At 40.3% G+C, this 22,669-nt stretch overlaps 1 protein-coding gene across 1 annotated transcript in view; it reads left to right on the top strand.

The window, feature by feature from the left end:
- Positions 1-22,669, top strand: part of Ets65A (DNA-binding protein D-ETS-3) — a 351,412-nt gene that overhangs the window by 268,727 nt on the left and 60,016 nt on the right. The window contains exon 5 of the mRNA XM_067139220.2: positions 14,116-14,305. Coding sequence (XP_066995321.1) covers positions 14,116-14,305 — 190 coding nt within the window. The remainder of the gene's footprint in view (positions 1-14,115; positions 14,306-22,669) is intronic.

The raw sequence follows: 22,669 nt of genomic DNA on the forward strand, positions 1-22,669 counted from the left end.
AATCTATCAAACGGATTATTAAGAAGGGTCTAGCTTTAGTCGTGGCCATTGTTATTTTATGTCAAAGACTTGAGACATTGTAGCATGAAAGAACTTCTGCGGAGCAAAACTCCGGCGTCTTAGGGAACCGTTTAAAATAATAGTTAGGGGGAGGTAAAATGAATAACATGGTAATTGATTGCTTTTACTCTCAGTGGAGGTTTGTGTCTCAGTACGCATATTTGTAAACCAATGTGGTGAAAATGCGGAAGAAAGTGTTATGAACATTGTATTAATTACCATTCCGAGTAATACACTTACAGAAATACATAGATAGGCACGCAACATCCTATCTTCTCAGTTGTCTTCATGAGACTGAGTGCTCTCTGATGCAGACTCTCAAACAAGCCTTCAGTTCGAGACATTGATAGATTTGGTAATCGAGCTCGGGTTGGATGATTACTTTGACACACCATACATCACGGTGGCTGCAGGGCCTACTACGCTGGTCCCAACACGTTACTAAAGCTGTTAAACTTTTTGTTCTCGCACTTGGTTTTATTATGCACAATGTCTGAAGACTTTACATTGAAAAGTCAGTTTCATGTTTCGTTAAGGACTCATGGATTTCATATTCGCACCTAAAACAGACTGCATCCAAAATTGTAGTCCATGGCAGCATGTTAGCGTTCCAGTACTGATAGTCCTACAATAGCGATACAGACCAGCGATTCATTCCGACCGAAAATATTATAGAAGAATGATCAGGAGATTATTGCTTCCGCTGCAACATACAGTTCATAACCTACTATCCAAATAGATGAGCTTCTTCTCTCAGTGTGTAATCATACAAAAGACTTGAGATCTAATATCGAGTGAGAGCTGACTCATCTACTTGGGGACGGAAGACTCGCTAGCCTCAGGCGGTAAATCGTGTCTGGAAGAGGAATAATACTGACTGTTTGTAAAACCCTGTGATTTTAGCAAACTCAGTATGTGAAAGTCTTTTATTAATGATTCTGTATTACTGTAAGTCACAGAGGAATGATTCCTCAGTTACGTAACTATCAAGATTTAAAAAAATTACCTAGATCCATGCAAGCGGCTGCATGGTTTGGTTCGAACTTCACTGTTGGCAGCCCTGAAGACGGTTCTCCGTCGTTTCTGATTTTCACACCAAGCACAGGAAAATGTGGGTCTGTACCTTAATTAAGTTCACGGTCGCTTCCTTCCCTCTCATAGACCTCTCCAAACACATCGTCTCCATAAGACCTATCTGTGTCGATGCGACGTAAAGCAGCTTGTAAAAATAAAGTTCTAGTTTCAGTGTGAAGTAATATAGACAAGAATAAAGTATATAGTACTCTTCCCTACCGGTAAAAATATATACAAAGAACGAAATTGTTTTTCGCCAGAATAATAGACGTTCATAACGATTCTCTTTTGAGTTACGTCATACAGGGTGTGTCAAATATCAGAAAATGCAACATCTTACAAATAAGTAAACATATACATGAAGTTAGAATAAACGTTTAAGAGTCCTATCTTGGTTTATGTGAAACAGGTCACGTCACATCACAAACGATGCTAACTCGTATGCACATTTCGATGCGACTTGACAGTAATAATGATGTGTCTCATGATTTTGTCTTCTGGCTCTTGTGCTGTTTTATGTTTGTCACTGGAAACTCTTTCTTCAAAATAGCCTCATCAGGGCTGAGGAGTTTGAGGAGGCTACATATCCGCAGAAATAATTCGGTTATCAGAATAAATGGTAATTGTCTTCATTGACTATTTCTATGAATGCCAGGTCGCCTCATGTTGCTGGAAATATTCTCGTGTTAGTTGAACGTTATCAAGTTCCTCCACAAATTATGAATATCCGGACGTAAGAGTAGGCTCAACTGTATTTCAGGAAATAATTGGTCCAACAATATTTAGGAAATGGCACATCATATTCCCAATTTCACTGGATGTGACTATGTTTCATGTATCTCTTGCTGGTTTTCACCAAACCAGTAACTTGAATTTTAGACGTTGACATATTCCGACAGACGAAACCACACCTCATTTGTGAAAAACATGGTGACCAAACCTCCCAAGTAATTCTGAGATTTTGAATTTACCTAGAAAGCTTAATTTCCTTTGCTTCATAAGATTCTTGTAGCTGTTGCACAGCCATAATTTTATTCGCAAATATTTTCCTTCCTTTGCTGCCTTTTTTTACGTTTTGAGTAATGGTATCCCGTATTTTGACACTGGTACTTTTTAGGTGAATGTTCCCGTTTGTTACACACATCGAATTCAGTTCTTCCAGGCAACGGTGGCCGACGTCTCTCACGTTCCTTTCGTTGATTTCGATAGGAGCTGTCACCCATCAAACTTTACCCCGAACTGTTGTGTTACTCGAAAGGATACTTTGGCACAATAAGAACACGTTTTCCCTTACAGTGTAGCATTCTTACATGTTCGGTTGCTTGACGACTGGTACTCTGTTGTCACCATCTGTTGAAGATATGTGTATATAAGGAAAAAGTAAATGTGCTTCATTTTAAACGTGTCCGACTCGTTGGCTGAATGGTCAGCGTACTGGCCTTCGGTTCAGAGGGTCCCGGGTTCGATTCCCGGCCGGTTCGGGGATTTTAACCTTCATTGGTTAATTCTAATGGCCCGGAGGCTGGGTGTTCGTGCTGTCCCCAACATCCCTGCAACTCACACACCACACATAACACTATCCTCCACCACAATAACACGCAGTGTCCTACAAATGGCAGATGCCGCCCACCCTCATCGGAGGGTCTGTCTTACAAGGGCTGCACCCGGCTAGAAATAGCCACACGAAATTATTATTATTTTAAACGTGATTTAAAATGAGTTCGTTTCTCAAGGGAAGAATAATGATTTAACATTCAGTAGGTTATTAACCTACAAACCTATAAATGATGAAAAGGTTTCATTATTTTAATACGGCTCTGGAGAACAGGAAATATTTCATCTTTTCCATTCGTAGTGCTTATCTCCTTCCGGTTTATATGTGTGAGAGAGTGTTAACATGTGTTTATTTGTTTGATTGTGTGTTTGTTTTCTTTCTTCTTTCCCTCCTTTTGTTTCTCTTTTGAGTTAATTTTTCGAAAGGGTTGGTGAATTCGTAAGATTCACCACGGTATATTATGTGGTCACAGGAATAAGGAACGAAACCTAAGATAGCGCTAAGCAGCCAATAGTTGAATTGTATAGTATGACTAGGCATTCCCTCTTCCATCATATACAGCAGCACTTGTAACCTTCAGCATTATTTCCCTGATACACATTGTCAAGTGAGTTGTACTGCCTGATAATGCAAGTATCAGCAAACATCCAAGTCAGAGAAATGAACCAAACAATATAAAATTTCAAAGATTACTGAACTGAAATGAACAGTCTAAATCTGTACAGAAAATAGATAAACTTTGTTAGGATCTTGAATTTTGCCTACGGTCCGCTCCTTCCCATTTTCTCACCAGCTAAAATGCCATGGTATCCCATTCCAAACACTGTCCAATTTCAATGTTGCTTCACTTGTATATTCTGTTGGAGCAGATCTTACAACATGAATAATGCATTTGTTTACTGGGTGTGAGATCCATATGTGAGCAGTTTTGATATCTGTAAAATGGAGACATTTCTAATAGTTTAGTATTCAGTTCGTAGTCAATAGTAGGATTGGATTCAGGAAATACGGGGAAGTATCTATTCCATCTTTTCCAGTAGCCTACTATCAGATTTATTGGTGAATTGAATTAAAACAACAACACTTCGACGAAATATAGCGAAACCTGTAGGTAATTACAAAATAGGAGCCCCTTAATCCTCGGTAGACAGGTGTGATAAACATTTGCTTGCAATGCAATTCATATTTTATTTTTGGGCCAGGACTCATTAAGTTACCTAGACCTAAAATTCACTCCGATATTGTTATTTTGCTTGGATTTACTGATTCCAGCAACTGGGACTTGCAGAAGGAATTTTCTGCTGTAGAGAAGCCGAGTAAGGAGAGTGGAGTCATTTGCTCTCAGCTTTCGTTTCTTAAGTTAAACATCAGTGTTATTTTACATCCTTTCATCTTCATTATTTGGTAGGCTGGCCATTACACGGGGAAAGAGGCAGCCTATTGTTACTTTAACAATGCGATCGATAGGCAGCGGCTTGCCTCCGGCTCCCTCACTCTTGATGGCCATCGTGGCGCCGAGAGCTGAGCTCGGAATTCGTCTGACCTAACTATTACTTCCACAATGTGGCATTGTTGTTGCGCGTGATGAAGGGAACAGACTAGTCTTAGTTCTATGTGAGATACCACTCCTCTCCTAGTTAGTGTGTGAAACTGACTGAAAAGTAATTTGTCTCTAAAGGGAGCTCACTACGGAGTGATTATTTTAGACTTGCCATTTACGACAAGTAGTTTACTACTTTGTTATTATTCTCAGTTAATTACCAATTAATTATTTGTTGTAAGATTTTAGAAATTACTTTTGAATGTTTCTCTCTAATGTTCTTATCCAGTATAGGTAGTCACTCACACGAGTATATTTTCAAACAGAGTTATTATGGAATTAGATTGTTGTTGTTCGAGTCATCAGTCCATAGACTGGTGTGATGCAGCCCTCCATGCCATCCTATCCTGTGTTATCCTTTTCATTTCTACGTAACTACTGCATCCTACATCTGCTCTAATCTGCTTGGAATTAGATTACCTGGCATTAATTTGCTTCAATACGATGAATAATAATAATAACATGCTATGTTTTAAATGTGCCAGGTCTCCTCCGAGTAGTGTACTTCCAGGCAAAGAAAGCGGGAAACTAAAAACAGGAGAAAGGGTAGAGATGCAATTAATATTTTTTGATATGTCGAACCATGGTCCACATGGAGTGCCTTACTTTTCAGATGTTCCGTCTGCAGCTACGAAATATAGCTTCGGTTCAGTGACTGCCTCGGAGAAATTTTACTTCGAGTCGCGCAGGTAGTTACTGCAATGAATTCGTTTATGAGGTGATTACAATGTGAAAATTCCATGTGGTAATCGAGTGGATTTCATGTCCCAACACCATTAAATTGTAATCTTACATCAATGTATTAAAGAAGAAACAAAAATGCTACAAAGATTCGGAGGGTGAACAAGTACTCTGATATTTATATTTTACCACATCAACAAAGTCAAATCTGATCAAAAGTAAAGAAATACAGATGTTAATTTGCAATAAGATTAAGCCAGTTCAGTTCGGTTTTAGATAAGAGCAAGACAGCTATTTTGGAATCCAGAAACTAAAATTCTTTCCTTTCAGCTACAGCGCTCACTAGAAACCTAAGCCTGCCGGTGAGTACATTAACAGTCCGCCGGAGTCTTCATGCTGCTGGCATCCATCACCGAAGACCTTCCAGAAAGAGAGTCCATATATCTGAGCACCAAGAATTACGCGTGGCTTTCTGCTTCCAGTATCTTTCAGTGCCACAATACTTCTGAGAGTTTGTTATATGATGCCATGAGAAGTGTTCTCATCAGCTGTCGATGGCTGGCTATCGCTGTGGTGACCCGACAAGACGCGCTACTCTCCTCAACATGTTGCTACTAAGGCACGGAGTAGAAGATTTAGCGTGGGCTTTTGGGGGTGGATGATCACCAGTGGATCAGGAGAGCTTTTGGAAATCTCATCTGGGATGGACTCGGAAAAAATACTTTCAGATCTACTGTAGAAGTGTTTATGTTTCCTATTGCCCGAGTTCTGTACCCCATCCATCTAGTCCACACGATAACACCTGCATGCATAAATCACACACAACCAGAACGTGATTCTTAGAATACACGGAAGTGTCGGCATTGGACCGGCCCGCTAAGTCACCTGATCTCAATCCCATTGAACGTATGTGGGCGTTGATGGCTAAAGAGTGGGAGTTGCAGCAAGATCACACAACTGAAGCTCTCAAGAATGTTCTTGAAGTCCAGGAGAGCACCAGGGGACGCCCTCGCATCTGTTGTTTCCTGGTCTCTTCCATTCCTCGAAGACTCAAAGATATTTTGGACAACGATGGTTGGTGGTCGTTTTACTAATCAATTGAAGAACAATTCAGTTTCCGTTTTCCCCTGATTAGTTTCCTCCAATTATTTGTATGGCTATAAAATTATTGTTTTATTGAAAAATAGCCCATTGTTTATGATTATACTCTACTTCTCACTTTATAAATATGCAACTATTTTCGAGCGCAGGGCATTTATTTTATTTATTTATTTGCCTATTTTATTTATTTATTTCTTACAAAATGTGCTCCTTTCTTTGTTTCAAGACAGTTTATTATGTTATTATGTGAATATCTTATTTTAGTTTACTAAAACTCACCTATCATTATTAATACATTTTTTGTGGGGGATTGTGAAGTATATACAAGTCTTTGTAAATCGACGCATTGTCACAGTCTTTTACTTTTATATGTCATTTATCCCATTTAAATTCTCTCCCATTTCCGTAATTATATTAAGATGAAAGCATGGTATAACCGAAATATTTCAGTAGAAGGGTACGCCCTAGGTCTCTAAATTAACAGGGTACCTTCGTTCATCTTAATTTCCTGCGTTCAAATTTGATATCCGTGCATATTTTAATGCACATTTATTAATTCTTTCAAAAGTGCTTGCAGGAGTGCTGAAGAAATTAATAGGACCCATATTGAAGAAAATAAGTTTCGTTCTTTCTTACAATGATTAAGCGCGATGCCATTCGATAATGAAGTCAAGGTCGAAACCGCAAACATTTCAGGCATCCTTCGCAGACATGAATTACAAAGAAACTGGAGGATTTGACCCTTAGTGAGTTGACATACACAGTACTTATGTTACCTTCAAGGAGCCGTGTGATTTCTCTCCTCATTCCCCTCTCTAGTACATCTTCATTGTCGAACCATTGAGACGTGCGAGCATCCGGGAAAGCTAGTACCTTCCCCTCCGCGTGTTTTTCGTTCATGTTAGACCTCCCGTCCTTAGCTCTCTCTATCTCCCCTCGCTCTTCATATGTGTGAATGTGTTACGAGTTTATTGGATGCGACCAATGAGAGAGAGTGAGTGTGAAAGCCGGTACTGGGCGGTTCTGAGGACTGTACTGATTTCTTGCCTAAAATGAATGTCAATGACATTGCATGCCCCACAACGGGCGACTTAAACGCACTCTACAGTGTGCTAGCAGCAGTGCCAGACCTGTAGCTCAGATCCTTTCAAACAGAACAAAGATCGCCTAGGCCACCAAAGCTCAATTGGTAGAGCAACCGACGCGAAATCGGGAGGTTGTGGGTTCAGATCCCACTGGTGTCCGGCTGGCCATTTTTGTTCTGTACTTAACATCTCTTCAACACGTACTACATGTACGTAACGCGACCTAATACGTTGAAAGTCTGTTTCGATTTAAATGAATGTTTCTGGCGATGACATTTAAACGAACAACAGGGTACAAGATAATTGTATGTGAGAATTTATCTTTCTTAGTTGTTGTAATTTTCAGATACTCTTTCTCACACATTCCTGTTTGATGGCTACGTTCATCATACAACTGCTTCAATAATGCATCTCAAAATATTATATATAGTAGTCTACAATTTGCTTTACGTCGCACCGACACTGATAGTTCTTATGGTGTCGATGTGGTATGAAAGGGCTAAAAGTGGGAGGGAAACGACGGTGGTCTTAATTAAGGAACAACCCCAGTATTTGCCTGGTGTGAAAATGGGAAACCACGGAAATAACATCTTCAGTACTGCTACCAGTGGTGTTCGAACCCACTATCCTCCAAATGCAAGCCGATTGCTGCATGACTCAAACCGCGCAGCTACTCGCTCGGTCAAAATATTATAATTTAACGTTAATAGTGGGGTATATGCACATAAAAAATCTGTCCACAACACCCGCCCTGTGAAATGAATTTCCATTCTAAAATTTTATTTATACATTAACCTAATTAAAACAACCATTAAACGGCAAGAAAGTAACGGAATTTTTGTTTCATTTATTCTTGTCTTGGGTCTGTAGTTAATAATACATAATAATATCCATGAGTAAGTAACGATATCAAGGTATTCTGGTATTCTGGCACCCAAAATTCTCATCAGATAGGAGTGCATGGATCCCAATAAGCACCTTTCAGGAAAAGACAATATTGGAACCGAGGGACTGAAGTTTTAAGATGGCATTGATTATCTATGCCATGCTCCATGCATACATACTGTACATACTCGTACATACGTTTTCATCATACAGTACACAGTTATACCTTTCAGCGGTCACTTTACACTTGTCTGTCAATTAACTACTATTCAAATTCCAGTTAGTCATCTCTTAGGTTTATCTCCTGTTGTAAAATAGAACGTTCAAAAGTACACTGGGGGAATATGAAATTCCAACACGAAAAAGGAGTTTTCTAGACAAACGAAATTCGAGAGACGTATTTGCACACCTGAAAGATGACGCCTATTCAAATTTGTGCGCTAGTCGCCGAAGAGTCTTGTTAGTAGCCCCTCTTTGACCTCGAAAAACAAGTCTTCTTTAAATACGCGCTGCAGACTTCATAAGCGTTAGTCATCGTCCAGCATTAACATTGTGACGTAGGTGTGAGTCAAACTTATATTTTAGAATACGAAGGAGGCAGTATCAACAGCCTACTGAGTTTGAATGAGGCCATATAATAGGGCTACGAGAAAGTGGATGTTTCTTTCCGCGGTTTTCTTGAAAGACGTGGCAGGGATGTATCCACAGTGCTTAGTGTTGGCGATGATAGTCACGAGAAGGCACAGTCACAAGAAGACCAAGCTCGAGCCGCACATGGACCAGTACGGTGAGAGAAGTCTGCCGTATTCGCTGCATGGCTATGGTGGATGGTACTGCATCTGCAGCAGCCATTACAGCTTCAATTGTGACCAGAGTAACTCAGCGAGCTGTAACAAATCAATTACTCGAGGGACATATCCGAACCAGACGTCCTGTAGTGTTCATGCCACTAACACCGAATCACTGCCATCTGCGACTTCAGTGGTGGCAAACTAAAGCTCACTGGAGGACGGAGTGGAGATCCGTTGTGTTCTCAGATGAGAGCCATTTCCGTCTTGGTGTCATTGATGGCCGCAGGTTGGTAAGAAGGAGGCCAGGAGAGCACTTGGAACCAAGCTGTGTGCAGCATCGAGAGAAAGGACCTGCAGCAGGAGTTACGGTCTAGGGAGCAATTTCCCTTGACAGCAGTAGCAGTCTCGTCGTTATGCCAAGAACCTTCACAGTGGACTTGTACATCAGACTGGTGACTGAACCGGTTGAGCTGCCTTTCATTCGTAGTATTCAAAGGGATGTTTTCCAACAGGATAACGCTCTTCCTCATACCGCTGCTGTCACCTAACGTGCGCTACACAGTGTCGCCCAGTTGCCTTGGCCTGCAAGATCACCAGATATTTAACATCGAGCACGTATGAGACATAATGGGACGTCAAATACAGCGTCACCAAGTACCAGTATTAACCGTTGCTGATTTGACTGACCGGGTGCAACAGGCGTGTAACTCCATCTCACAAAACGATATGTGGCACATGCACGTTTGCATGCTTGCATTCAAAATCATGGTGACTACAGCGGTTATTAATGTACCAACATGTCACACAAATATCTTCTCGCACATAATTGAACCTGTGACCTGGAAAAGTTCTTCTTTTTTCTTTCTTTTCTTGATCAGTTTACCGTCCATGGTTAGTTTTTCCCTTGGACTCAGCGAGGGATCCTACCTCTACTGCCTCAAGAGCAGTGTTTGGGTCGGAGATACAAATGGAAGGGAGGACCAGCACTTCGCCCAGGCTGCCTCACCTTCTATGCTGAACGGAGGTCTTGTGGGGGAAATATGGGAAGGCATAGACAAGGAAGAGGGAAGGAAGCGGCCCTGGCCTTAAGTTACGTACCATCCCAGCATTTGCCTGGAGGAGAAGTGGGGAAACCACGGAAAACCACTTCGAGAATGACTGAGGTGGGAATCGAACCCACCTCTTCTCAGTTGATCACCCGAGGTTGAGTGAACCCCGTTCCAGCCCTCATACCACTTTTCAAATTTCGTGGAAAAGCCGGGAATCGAGCCCTGGAAACGTTAACCAAATAAATATGTTGCCTAGAAATTTACTTATCCTATATTAGTTTGTAAGGTCCCTACCACTACATTACCTACATAATATCCCTCTGAATCTGTAGTCTCGTCTATTGATATGTAAATATTATTCCCATTCACACATTCACGTATTCGGTTTACGTAATGTGTCTTCGTAACATTTTGATAGGCTTGTACGTAATGCTGATTCGTCCGGAATAGTATGACCAGTGTGACGTTCAAGGAAATCACTTAATTTAGGATTGCTCAGTTTTCCTAGCGGAATATTCGCACTAAAAATCACTTCACAAAATTCTTTATAAAAGGAAGGTGAATTGTTACTTGATGGCGAAGTAAATTCTTTCAACAGTAATTGGGATATTTTCTTTTTTTCACATTTTTAAAAAGTCGCAAATGTTTTTCGTACCTGACATACTGTTGTACCGTGAAACGTTCATTTTCTATTTTAATTTCGCACACCTTACAGAATAATACAGTTCCCTCAGTTGAGAATATGTTTTCACCGAATTCTGATACATACTGTTTTATTAATAATAATATTACTGGCTTTACGTCCCACTAGCTAGTTTTTCGATTTTCGGAGACGCCAAGGTGACGGAATTTTGTCCCGCAGGAGTCCATTTACGTGCCAGTAAATCTACCGACACGACGCTGACGTATTTGAGCACCTTCAAATACCACCGGACTGAGCCAGGATCGAACCTGCCAAGTTGAGGTCAGAAGGCCTGCGCCTCAACCGTCTGAGCCACACAGCCCGGCATTTACTGTTTTAAACGGCTTGCTGTTGACTGTTTTTGTTTTGGCATTTTTGCACAACAAAACGGCACACACACACTTCTACCTAAAAAGTCTTACAATTGCTGGCTAATTTTCTTAATGAGGCACAGTTGCGTCAAAGCTGTCAACACTTCTCATAAACCATATGGCACTCAGAGGATTACCCTGGGTTCATTCCCTGAGACTGGCGCAATCCACACGTGCACGTAAATATAATTATAGGTGATACAATCTGTACACCCAAATTCATTAAGATCCAGAAAGATTAAAACTTCTGCGTACATAGTAAACAGGTAATGAAAGCAGATGAACAATTGAAAACTACAGTATATAGGTTAGTCCAAGAATATTTACGCTGACATGTGTCGTATAGCTTAGAAATACAGATACTAAAAATGACTTAAAATAAGCATTTACCCACATCTGATAAAAAAAGACCCACACGTCAAAAGATTGTGGGAAATGTGGGATTAATGCATTTTCATTAGCTTTAGAAAACAATATATCTAACAATTGCAAAATACACTTAATTGCCAATGAGTACTCAGAAGAAAGATGGCTTTTCATCAAAATCCGGGCCCTACTTAGAATTCAGGAAGGTAAACTTTACTATACGGTTAGCTTGCATTCTGGGGAGAGTGCGCTCGGCAGCCTTAAAGGTGTTTTTCCATGTTTTCCCATTTTCACAAAGGGCAAATAAGCTGGATCAATACCTTAATTAAGGCCACAGTCACGTCCTCCACAGTCCTAGACTTGTCCTATCCCATCGAATTTACCTAGGGTTAGGAATGAAAAATTAATTAACTACTGTTACTGTTTTTACGTTCCATTAACTACATTTTGACGGATTTCGGAGACGCCCAGTTGCCGGAATTTTGTACCGAAGGAGTTCATTTAGTGCCAGTAAATCTACCGACAAGGTGCTGACGTATTTGAGCACCTTCAAATACTACCGGACTGAGCCAGGATCTAACCTGCCAAGTGCGGTCAGAAGGCCAGCGTCTCAACCATCCGGGCAGGGTACACAAACGTCGAAAATAGGTTCAGCTCAAAGTTTTGTCTGTCTCTCTAACTGTTTGTTTGCTGTTTGCCTGTATTCGCATCACGAGGAAGTAGGTTTACAGAATTTTTCGAAACTTTAAGTTCATGGATATCCAAGGTGTGCACTAGGCTATAGGGTGTAGCAATATCAGGAAATATCCTATTTCTCTATTAATACTCGCTGTGCGTTGTACATGAAAGAAGTCGTGTAAAATATATTTTCCGATCCTTTATGCTTCACGCGTTTGCATAGTGCGAGGAATAATAACGGAGATATCCCCGGCCATGTAGAAGATTTTGTCTTTGCTCGGGAACTGGGTGATGATGTTTGTATTAATATACATTTACATACAATACATCACACCGAAAACCACCACAGAAACACGCAATAGTGAACACATACAGGGTTGATATCAGGAGAGGCATGCGGCCGTAAAAAAGTGTATACAGGAAAAGTATAATTTTATTTAGGTACATTTATCATACAAAGTACATTTCGCTCACAAATCTCGAAGAGTTCAATTACTTTAACAGCTTTTCTTAAGAAAAATGGTGGGGCAGAAGATCTTTCTAGGTCGACGCCCCGAACAAATAACATTAAAAACAAGAAAAATGGTAAAATTAATAAAAGAGCTAATTAGTTAGGTTTAGTATCGCTCGCTGTGAGATTATCACTTCCGGAGGTGCACATGGCCCTGAGGTGCATCCAGCCTACAATGAAAGTGAATGCCTGTTTAATTCATGGGAGCAAAGGTGGCCGTGCGTAGAGCTAACCACTCTACACCATCAAGTGCCGAGGTTACGGATAGTGGAAGCCTTTACTTTTTCTGTTGTTGCTATTTTTGCTTTACGTCACACCGACACAGATAGGTCTTATAGCGACGATGGGACGGGAAAGGCCTAGGAATGGGAAGGAAGCGGCCGTGGCCTTAATTAAGGTACAACCCCAGCATTTGCCTGGCGTGAAAATGGGAAACCACGGAAAACCATCTTCAGGGCTGCCGACAGTGGGATTCGAACCCACTATCTCCCGGATGCGAGCTCACAGCTGCGCGCTCCTAACCGCACAGCCAACTCGCCCGGTGAAGCCTTTACTTCCACCTCTCCAAGTGCCTTCATGGCCTGTACGGAGATGGCATTGCTTTGGTTTGTTTTATCGTTCACTCAACTTTGATTGCACAACAAGTTAAATAAGAACATCAAAAAATGTAAAAGTTTGAATTTTTAGTTCCAAGATTGTTGGCCAGTGTGCCAATAACAGGAATCCTCAAATTTAATCAGCTCTATTCCTTTCCATATTAGAACTCATCCCTTACACTTATGTCCAAAATTTCATAGTGTTATTGGTTTTAGGTCTCTAATTTTACTTGTACGGTTTATGGAGCCACCGCGGTGCCGGATGTTCGTCCACAGGATTTATGTTACACGCCGTTAAATCTACCGATATAAGACTGGCGGATTTGAGCACTTTCAAATACCACCGGACTGAGCAAGGGCCTGCCATGTTGGGCTCTTCAGGCCACGCTCTACTGTCTGAGCCATTCATCCCGACTGTTACAGAGACTGTATGTTACAATACTTTGATGGACTTCACACATTCTACACCAAAACACTACAAAATTGGCGACTTGCTACAAAGCGTTATTCATCGAGTTCATTTCTAACTTGAGCACCAAGCTGATATTTTATACTTTTCAACTAACGATTCCTGTGAATTACGAACAATAAAGTGTAGAAGAGTACAGTCTTCCCTAAATTCTGTAACTGCCTTAAATCAAGAACTCATTCCGCCATCTACTTCACAGTAGATTGTCAACATACAGTATATATTTCATTCCATGTAATAACCCTCCTAGACCCCTTTATCCTCAGAATGACCAAGATCCATTTCCTTGGCACTCTACCATATACCTTCTCCAGATCTACTAATCATAAGGTTCCCTTGGTTGTATCTCTCTGTTATATGAAAATGATGAAAATCTAGTGGTAAGCTATGATTTTGAAGCCTCAATGACTTTCATTCATATTTGTTATCAAGCATCAATTAGATCCTCTTTTCTAAAACGCATCTGTGCATCTTGTTAGGTAAAATGACCGGAGATAGCTCTTGTAACAGAGACTGAGGTACAGTTGGTTTAACTTTATTCCTTCTCTGATTCTTCTTTAGGTTCGGGCCAGATTCAGCTGTGGCAGTTTCTCTTGGAGCTGCTGTCAGATTCTACCAACGCCACCTGTATCACGTGGGAGGGCACAAATGGAGAGTTTAAGCTGACAGATCCTGACGAAGTGGCTCGTCGCTGGGGAGAACGAAAATCCAAGCCCAACATGAACTACGACAAGCTGAGCCGAGCTCTCAGGTGAGTGTTTCTTTCATTTATGGGCAACACTACCCATCAGCCTAATAAATGAATATATTCATGCAACATTCCATAGAAACTTTCATCCTCAGTTTCAATCTGAGGAGGAGGAGGACCCAAGAAAAGAAGGGAAGATCAGTATTCTGAACGAAATTAAGGTTATTTACTCTAATAATGTGATGAACATGAGACACGCTGGCAAGATTAGATTCAATAGGTTTCGTAGTGCGATGGAGAGTTGTATTCTTGATCAGTGTTGCCAACTTATATTTTCAAGATCCGCTAAATACTACTAAAAATCCGCTAAAATTCCGCCAAGAAATCCGATCTCAAGTAATGAGCAATAAAATGAGCAATAATAATAACATTAATAATAATAATAATAATCATAATAATGATAATAATAATAATAATAATAATCAGTAAATGTCTGCAGTCATCTGATCTGTGAGTTTCACTGGGATTTTTTGCTATTTGCTTTACGTCGCACCGACACAGATAGGCCTTATGGCGACGATGGGACAGGAAAGGGCTAGGACTGGGAAGGGAGCGGTCGTGGCCTTAATTAAGGTACAGCCCCATCATTTGCCTGGTGTGAAAATGGGAAACCACGGGAAACCATTTTCAGGGCTGCCGACAGTGGGGTTCGAACCCACTATCTCCCTGATGCAAGCTCAGAGCCGCACGCCCCTACCTGCACGGCCAACTTGCCCGGTTCCCTGGGATTAACCCCCTGCCGGCGAGCTAAAACTTGTAGGCGTTTTACTGCCGCGTGTAATTTAGGTAATTCCCTACTTCAAGGGCCACACACAGAACAGGCCAGTTCATTAAACGGTCTTCCTTCATACATAAATATAAATGCTACTTTTTCCCAGTTTCATTATCTGGCGTCATTCCTCAACTAAGAGATAAGTACCCATTCCCCACGCATTACAAATTTATGATACCATGATCTCACAACATCAAATCCAAAAAACATGTTTTCCTCATGTGACTGCTAGCTCCTAACAAGAAATACGGAATAGCTCGGAGATAAACTGGAGTACAAATAAAAAAACGTAAAATAGGTAAAACACTAAATTCCGCTATAATAAATCTAGAATTCCGCCAAAAAATCCGCTGTCCGCTAAATGATATATTTCTCCGCCGGCAGTCTTCTAATTCCGCCAAATTTAGCGGATAATCCGCTAAGTTGGCAACACTGTTCTTGATACATAAACGTACCTCGAGCATGGTTTCGCGAAAGACTTTCTCCCATGTATAGTTTAATTACCTCGTCTACAAGAACTACACGTCCATGGCACTAATAAGTCCACTTCCTAATTATAATAATTCATTCTTCCCTATCTTGAACCGTTTCCATGAAACGTACCTATTATTATAGGCTGTGTTCGAATTGACTGACTGACTGACTAATCTTTAGGGCGATGACACACGCAGCGTGTTTCTCCCGAGTCGGAGGCAGAATCCGCGCCAACATTTCCCAAAACACACGTGGCTGTGAACGAGGTGCAGTGTGATTGCTGATTTGACGGAATATGAACCCTGAAAGACGTTATTTATCGGAGGAAGAGTTTTTGGAGGAGAATCTATATAAATAAAATTGTAGGGGGTCCGCTGTCTGTAATTTCTTTTGTTTTGCCAATTTTTCAGATATTTATCCGTTTTAGGTCAACTCAAGACCAAATCGGTGGTTTTTACGTTTCGTGTCTGTTTGTTTGTCTGTTTGTCTGTTTGTCTGTTTGTCTGTTTGTCTGTTCCACCATCACGTCGAAACGGCTGGATAGATATCAACCAAACTTCATATTTAGAGTAAACGCATCCCGGGGATGGTTTCGACATGCATATCATTTTAAAATCTTTCAATACTCGGGGGGTTTATAGGAAAACCAGAATGTTTTTTCCACCATCACGTTGAAACGGCTGGATAGATCTCAACTAAACTTCATATCTAGAGTATACTCATCTCGGGGAAGGTTTCGATATTGATATTATTTTAAAATCTTTGAATAGACCGGGGGTTTATAGGAAAACCAGAATGGTTTTTCCACCATCACTTCAAAACGTCTGGATAGTTCTCAACCAAACTTCATATTTAGAGTATGCTCATCCCGGGGAAGGCTTCCATATGCATATCATTTTAAAATTTTTGAATAGACGGGGGGTTTATAGGAAAACCTGAATGGTTCTTCCACCATCACTTCGAAACGGCTGGATAGATCTCAACCAAACTTCATATTTAGAGTATACTCATCCCGGGGAAGGTTTTGATATGCATATTATTTTAAAATCCTTGAATAGACGGGGGGTTTATAAGAAAACCCGAATGGTTTTCCTCCATTTTCTCTTATACTATTGATTTTCAGTAAACTTAGTTTACCGTACGTGAAACGTCTCTTCATTATAAACAACTTTCGTTATGTTCATAATTTACCTTACTCTTCACATGACGGAGAAATTTACAAATTTCCGCTGGTATCATGCTCTGCATTGAGTGACCGACAGACCAACAACCAACCTACAGGTTACCATGGCAACGTCTCTGACTGCATGACCAGCAGGGAAGTAACGTATTGCCATTTTCCTCATCATGCTTTTAAATTCGTGGTTGTTCCTTGGGTAGAAGGCAAGAGAGGCGTCAATCGGCCTATCTGTGGGATATTGGCGGAATATCGTTGGATATTATAACCGCCCTCGAATAGATTAAGTAATAACACCATTAGTCATCTTCTTATTGTCCGACTCGTTGGCTGAATGGTCAGCGTCCTGGCCTTCGGTTCAGAGGGTCCCGGGTTCGATTCCCGGCCGGGTCGGGGATTTTAATCGCTTCTGATTAATTCTTCTGGCTCGGGGACTGGGGTTATATGTCCGTCCCAACACTCTCCTCATCATCTTCAGACAACATACTACACTACCAACCACCACAGAAACACGCAATAGTGCTTACATCCCTCCATAGAGGGTTGGCGTCAGGAAGGGCATCCGGCCGTAAAACAGGGCCAAATCCACATGTGCGACACAGTTCGCACCCGCGACCCCACAGGTGTGGGAAAAGCGGCAGGAAAAGAAGAAAGAAGAAGTCATCTTCTTATTATTTGTTTACCTAAGAATCACTGACCTAAATTTCTCCTCTGTTACCGCTTTATTATATCCATAGCTCACACTAGCATAATTTATTGAGGGGCATTTGATTTTCCAATACATTCACTTGGCATTTACATATTTGTCGTTATCCGGCTGTCCTCACTTATAATCCATTTTCTATTACTTTCAACTTTCTTAACTGTATTATTTTCTTCCTTAATTACGCCGTATGTACGCGAGTGCTACAAACTACTGGATGTATTTCCACCAAGACTCATATTTAGAATACACCTGTCCTTGATAGGTTTTAGGGCAAATATTGTTTCTAAATCCCTGAATTGACTGGGGGTTTATACGAAACCGAAACAGTGATTTTGCACTTTCACAAAATATACACAACCAAACTTAATGGAAATCTACCTATCTTGGTAGATAATTATTTCTAAACCTTTTTTCTCATGTGCATCATTTCGATACGAGGATTAATAAGGGAGATATCATTAACGGACCGTTTTTCTGTACAAGTCCCATCGGACTTAACTCCCGAGCGGGTGCGTGTAAAGCGTACTCCTTACAATTTGAAAACTACTGAAGACATTCGAACCAAAATTTATATTTAGCATACACCTGTCCAAAGGTAGGTTTTAAACGTAAATAACATTTCATGTTCCGGAATGGACTGGCGGTTTATAGGGAACCGAAATGGTGATTTTACTCTTCCACAATATATACAGAACAAGACCAACCTGACTGGAAATCGACCAAACGTGATGGAATTCCACCTCTAAACCTTTTTTTCATGTGCATTCTTTCGTCAGGAGGATTACTAAGGGAGATAACATGAATGGTCACTTTTGCAGGTTAAGTCCAGCGGACATAGCCCAAAAGGTGTTTTACATGGAGCAGATTCCTTATCTATATAAATCAAATCGTAACGACTGTGTGCCTCTACACTGACTATTTTGGCGAAATTTTCGTACAGCTTTCCGTTTAAGGGGTAATAATGACCATCTCCATAATTTTTGGTTTAGTTTCCTGAAAGTACTAATTTTTCCCGCCTCGCCCAAAATCCAAATTGCGCCATAATCTGCCAGAAGAAAAAGAAGATAATTGAAATTTGACAAAATTATACGTTTTAGCCTGTAACGAACGGAAAACATCCTAGATCATTAAATTTTTCACTTTTTATCCCCGAAGAATATCGAAATATGCAGGCAATTTTAATGATGGTGCACACCTTCGGAAATTCCTATCCTATAACGGATTGCACAATCTCCGTTCAATTTGGAATGATCTACAACCGTGGTCTTAAGACTTTTTGCCGTATCTGTATCCCTTTTACGTTTGATTTTTCTCTTTAATCGATGTTAAGTCAATTTGGAATTTTCACATACATAATTCATACTTTCAATTACTTATATGAAATACAGAATCATTAAACTCTTCACGAAAATTGGCCCACCCAGTAGCCATATGTGAGCCAAATGCTATGTATGTATTCGAAAAGTAATGTAATGTGAGATAATCTTACAAAACCTTTACCCTGTTCCACGTTTCTAACTCAATCTGACCCAAGAATAGATGACATATCATAGGACCAGCCATTTAGGCCACTAAATCCGGCGTGTCTTATGGTATAATCCTTTGTCGTAATGACGTACGTTTAGTAGCAGTTAATCTGTAAATGAAGGTCTTCAATATTGTAAACACGCATGTACTTTTGTATGTCGATCTATATATATTCACTGATGTTGATTTTTAGCGATCGAGAAAGGGTGGGTCTGCTATTGTAATAAGTACTCCCCACACCGACTTTGACTGGCAGTAGGAAAGGGTTCCTTCTCCAACTCCTGTGTAACTGTCATTAGTAAGGAAAGCCTACAATTGTAATGAATAGTTCCCTTCTCGATTTGACTTGCAGAAGGCAAGTGAGCATGCAGTTTTGTTTAAAACTCCCCTACCCGATTGTGTTTGGCAGTAGGCAAGGGTGCCTATCATTATAAAGAAATGTCCTCATCTAAAATGTGACTGGCATTAGGCATAGTGGCCTGCTATTTTGATGGAAACTCACCAACTTGGTGTGACTGGCAGTAAGCTGGCTGGCAGTAGGAAAATGGGCCTGGCATTATAATGATAACTGCACAACTCAATTTCGAGTGATAGTAGGGTAATTGCCTGCCATTATAATAGAAACTCCTCAACTGTAATCTGTCTGTAAGTAGGAAAGGGGGCTGCCATATTAACGAAAACTCCCCAAATCGATTCTGTCCGCGTAGTAGGCAATGGGGCCTGCATCCCAACTCGATGGTGAATGGCAGTAGGCAAGTGAGCCTGCCGTTATATCACAAATCCGTAACAAACACTTTATATTGGAAACAACGTACGGGGAACTCCCCATGCTCTTTCTCGCATAACGCTAAGAGACATGCAATTTTAAAACAATCTTATTTACTGCATGTACACTATTTACTTCGATAACCGAATACAATGTAGAATACCGTAGCGAAGCACGGGTACATTCGCTAGTAAAGAATAAAAGAAAGAATAGAGGAATGTTGGTCCATCCTATTGCGTGTGATCGAGTAACAAATTGCCAATTTTATACTTTATTGGAACAAGCAAGGAGAGTTGACGAAAAGTTCTTTAATTTCTCCCCGATGTCAATCGCCTGTTTCGATGCGTTAGTTAATTTGCTAAACACAAAAATATCAAAGAAAAATACTCGTATGAGAACCAATGTATCCCCAGAGGAGAAATTGGTTGTTAACTCTGAGGTAAATACCAAACACACACTTGTATTTTAAAATGAATCTAGCTTTATTTATTCTTACTCAATAATTCAATTACAAAGAGCCTCCGTGGCTCAAACGGCAGCGCGTCGGCCTCTCACTGCTGGATACCGTGGTTCAAATCCCGGTCACTCCATGTGAGATTTGTGCTGGACAAAGCGGAGGCGGGACAGGATTTTCTCCGGGTACTCCGGTTTTCCCTGTCAGCTTTCATTCCAACAATATTCTCCATTATCATTTCATAGCATTTATCAGTCATTAATAAATCACCTGGGGAGTGGCGACCCCATTGTAGTAATAGCCTATATATGGTTCATTCATTACATCCCTGACCCGGTCAAAGACTGGAAAACAGGTTGTAGGTTTTCATTCTCAATTAAATTACAAATTAGAGCCGAATCTTAATATCTCGAACCTCCATTACTGGAAGGTTCAGTATCTCGAAGTAACTTAAATTTCCCTGTCATTTGTCCAATTCTTCAAGTGTATTTATTTCTCTATTACTCGAAATTCGGTTACACGAAATTCTCGATTTCTCGAAGCAAACATTTCCTCCCTAGAAGCAATAATTATTCTGTAACTCGAATTTTGTGCAACATTAACTGTGCAATACGGCATTTATGATTCATAAGGAACAAGTAAACAAAGGATTACAGTGATACTGGCAGCTAATATGACGGGAACCGAAAAACTAAAACTTCTAATGATCGGAAACTCGCCGAAGCCTTCCTGTTTCTCGGGCGTGAATTAATTACCAGTCACGTACGAAAGCAACCCGCGAAGTCGCCGATGACAAGCTCCATTTACGAATCTCGGCTGCGTGGTATTGACGAGAAGTTTCAAGGTGAAGGGAAGAAAGGTTAATTGTAACAAACAGAAGACACTAATGGATTTTTTCAAAGGTGCTAATGGAGGCATGTTTGTTGATTCACTATTGTATGTACGGTACTGTACCCTGTTTTCTAAAAAGTTACTATAATAAGGGTTATAATTAAAGTGATACCGTAAAATGTAGTTTGTTTGTATACTCTTAAATACTCTTAAAATTAATGTATTCAGTATAAGTCCGTAGATAAATCTGTGACTTCGTTCTAAAAGGGCCAACGTCATTTTTTTTATCGAAATTGAGATATTAACTGATACAAACGTGTTTTATCCTGGCTTGCAACATGTTAAAAGGGCCAATGTCTCTGTTAAGTACCAAACGAACATTTAACGTTTAATTAAATAAGCCCTTGCCAATAATGTTAGATTACCAATAAAGATTAGAGACCTGGCAATCTTTAAAGAATACGATAGAAGAAATGAGCGTTTAATAAGGTGACTTCCACAAAGAAAGTATAAAGTTTTTTAAAGTTAGTTGTTGAAAAAAATAATTGGAAAACTATAAGCAAAACTTCAAATGCTCATAGCTCGAAAACAGTTTTTTTGACATTGGCCCTTTTAGAACCAAGCCACAGAAATATAATTCAATTTGGTGCTATACATACTCAAAAACGGCATTCTCTATATCTCGAAATTTCGATAACTCGAAACAAAATTTAGCTCGCGAGGTGATACGAGAGATCGAAGTTCCACTGTATAAGAAAATATTATACGCGCCGACTCTGAAACCGCTGTATATGATCAGTGGTATTGAACTCAATGGACGGAGGAACCGCTTGGAGTAATGAAACAGCTAGCTGCGCATCGGTAGTACGATGTACAGAGTAGGCACATGAACCGCGAGTTGGGTATCCCCGCTGTGTGTGGTTTCACCGACGTAAATGCTAATTAGGGTGCGCCGAATCTGCTGCGCTGCGACACGGAACGGTTGCACCTATGAGTGAACAGCTAGTACAACTGATGCGCCACTCTCGGTATTCTCCGGTGGTAAACCGGTCCCTCATAGTGAATTGGAGGATTGTCGGAAGTTCAGAAGTACTCGACCAATTTATGAGATACATGTCACCTTCTTTTTGTGGACACATTAAAATCAGCGCAGTGAAGTAGGGAGATTATGCGAGTTATTTTGAAATTCGAATTAAACTTGTTTATCTTCGTTTTCACTGATTTAAATCTACTTTTTCAGTTTTGCATTTTTATTTGTTCATTTCCTGCGTTTATTTTTTTGAAATATTATACACCGTGCCGGGAAAATCCTGGGACGCCTGGTCATTTTTCGAAGTCGTTGACGGAAGGAAATCCTATTTATACAGAAAACAGTGTTAAATATAGAGTAGAGCAACTAATATAGCGGTTAATAGAGACAGGAGTGTGCCGAAAAACCGCAAAGCACGGATTATCCACCATTCTACTTGTAAAATGAACTTAATGTTCATAATTTATCGTTTTTACATCGTAAAATAATACTTGATTTTATTTTGTTTGATTTCTTTTTTTTAGAATTTTTCTTATAACAGGTTGAAACGTTCATGAGGATTGATTTAAAATATCCTGTAGGAATCATTAGGTTAGCTCGTACACGGTTAGTAAGAAGAGTATTGTGTTA

Source organism: Anabrus simplex, chromosome 2 (assembly GCF_040414725.1).
Source record: "Anabrus simplex isolate iqAnaSimp1 chromosome 2, ASM4041472v1, whole genome shotgun sequence".
Taxonomy (NCBI): domain Eukaryota; kingdom Metazoa; phylum Arthropoda; class Insecta; order Orthoptera; family Tettigoniidae; genus Anabrus; species Anabrus simplex.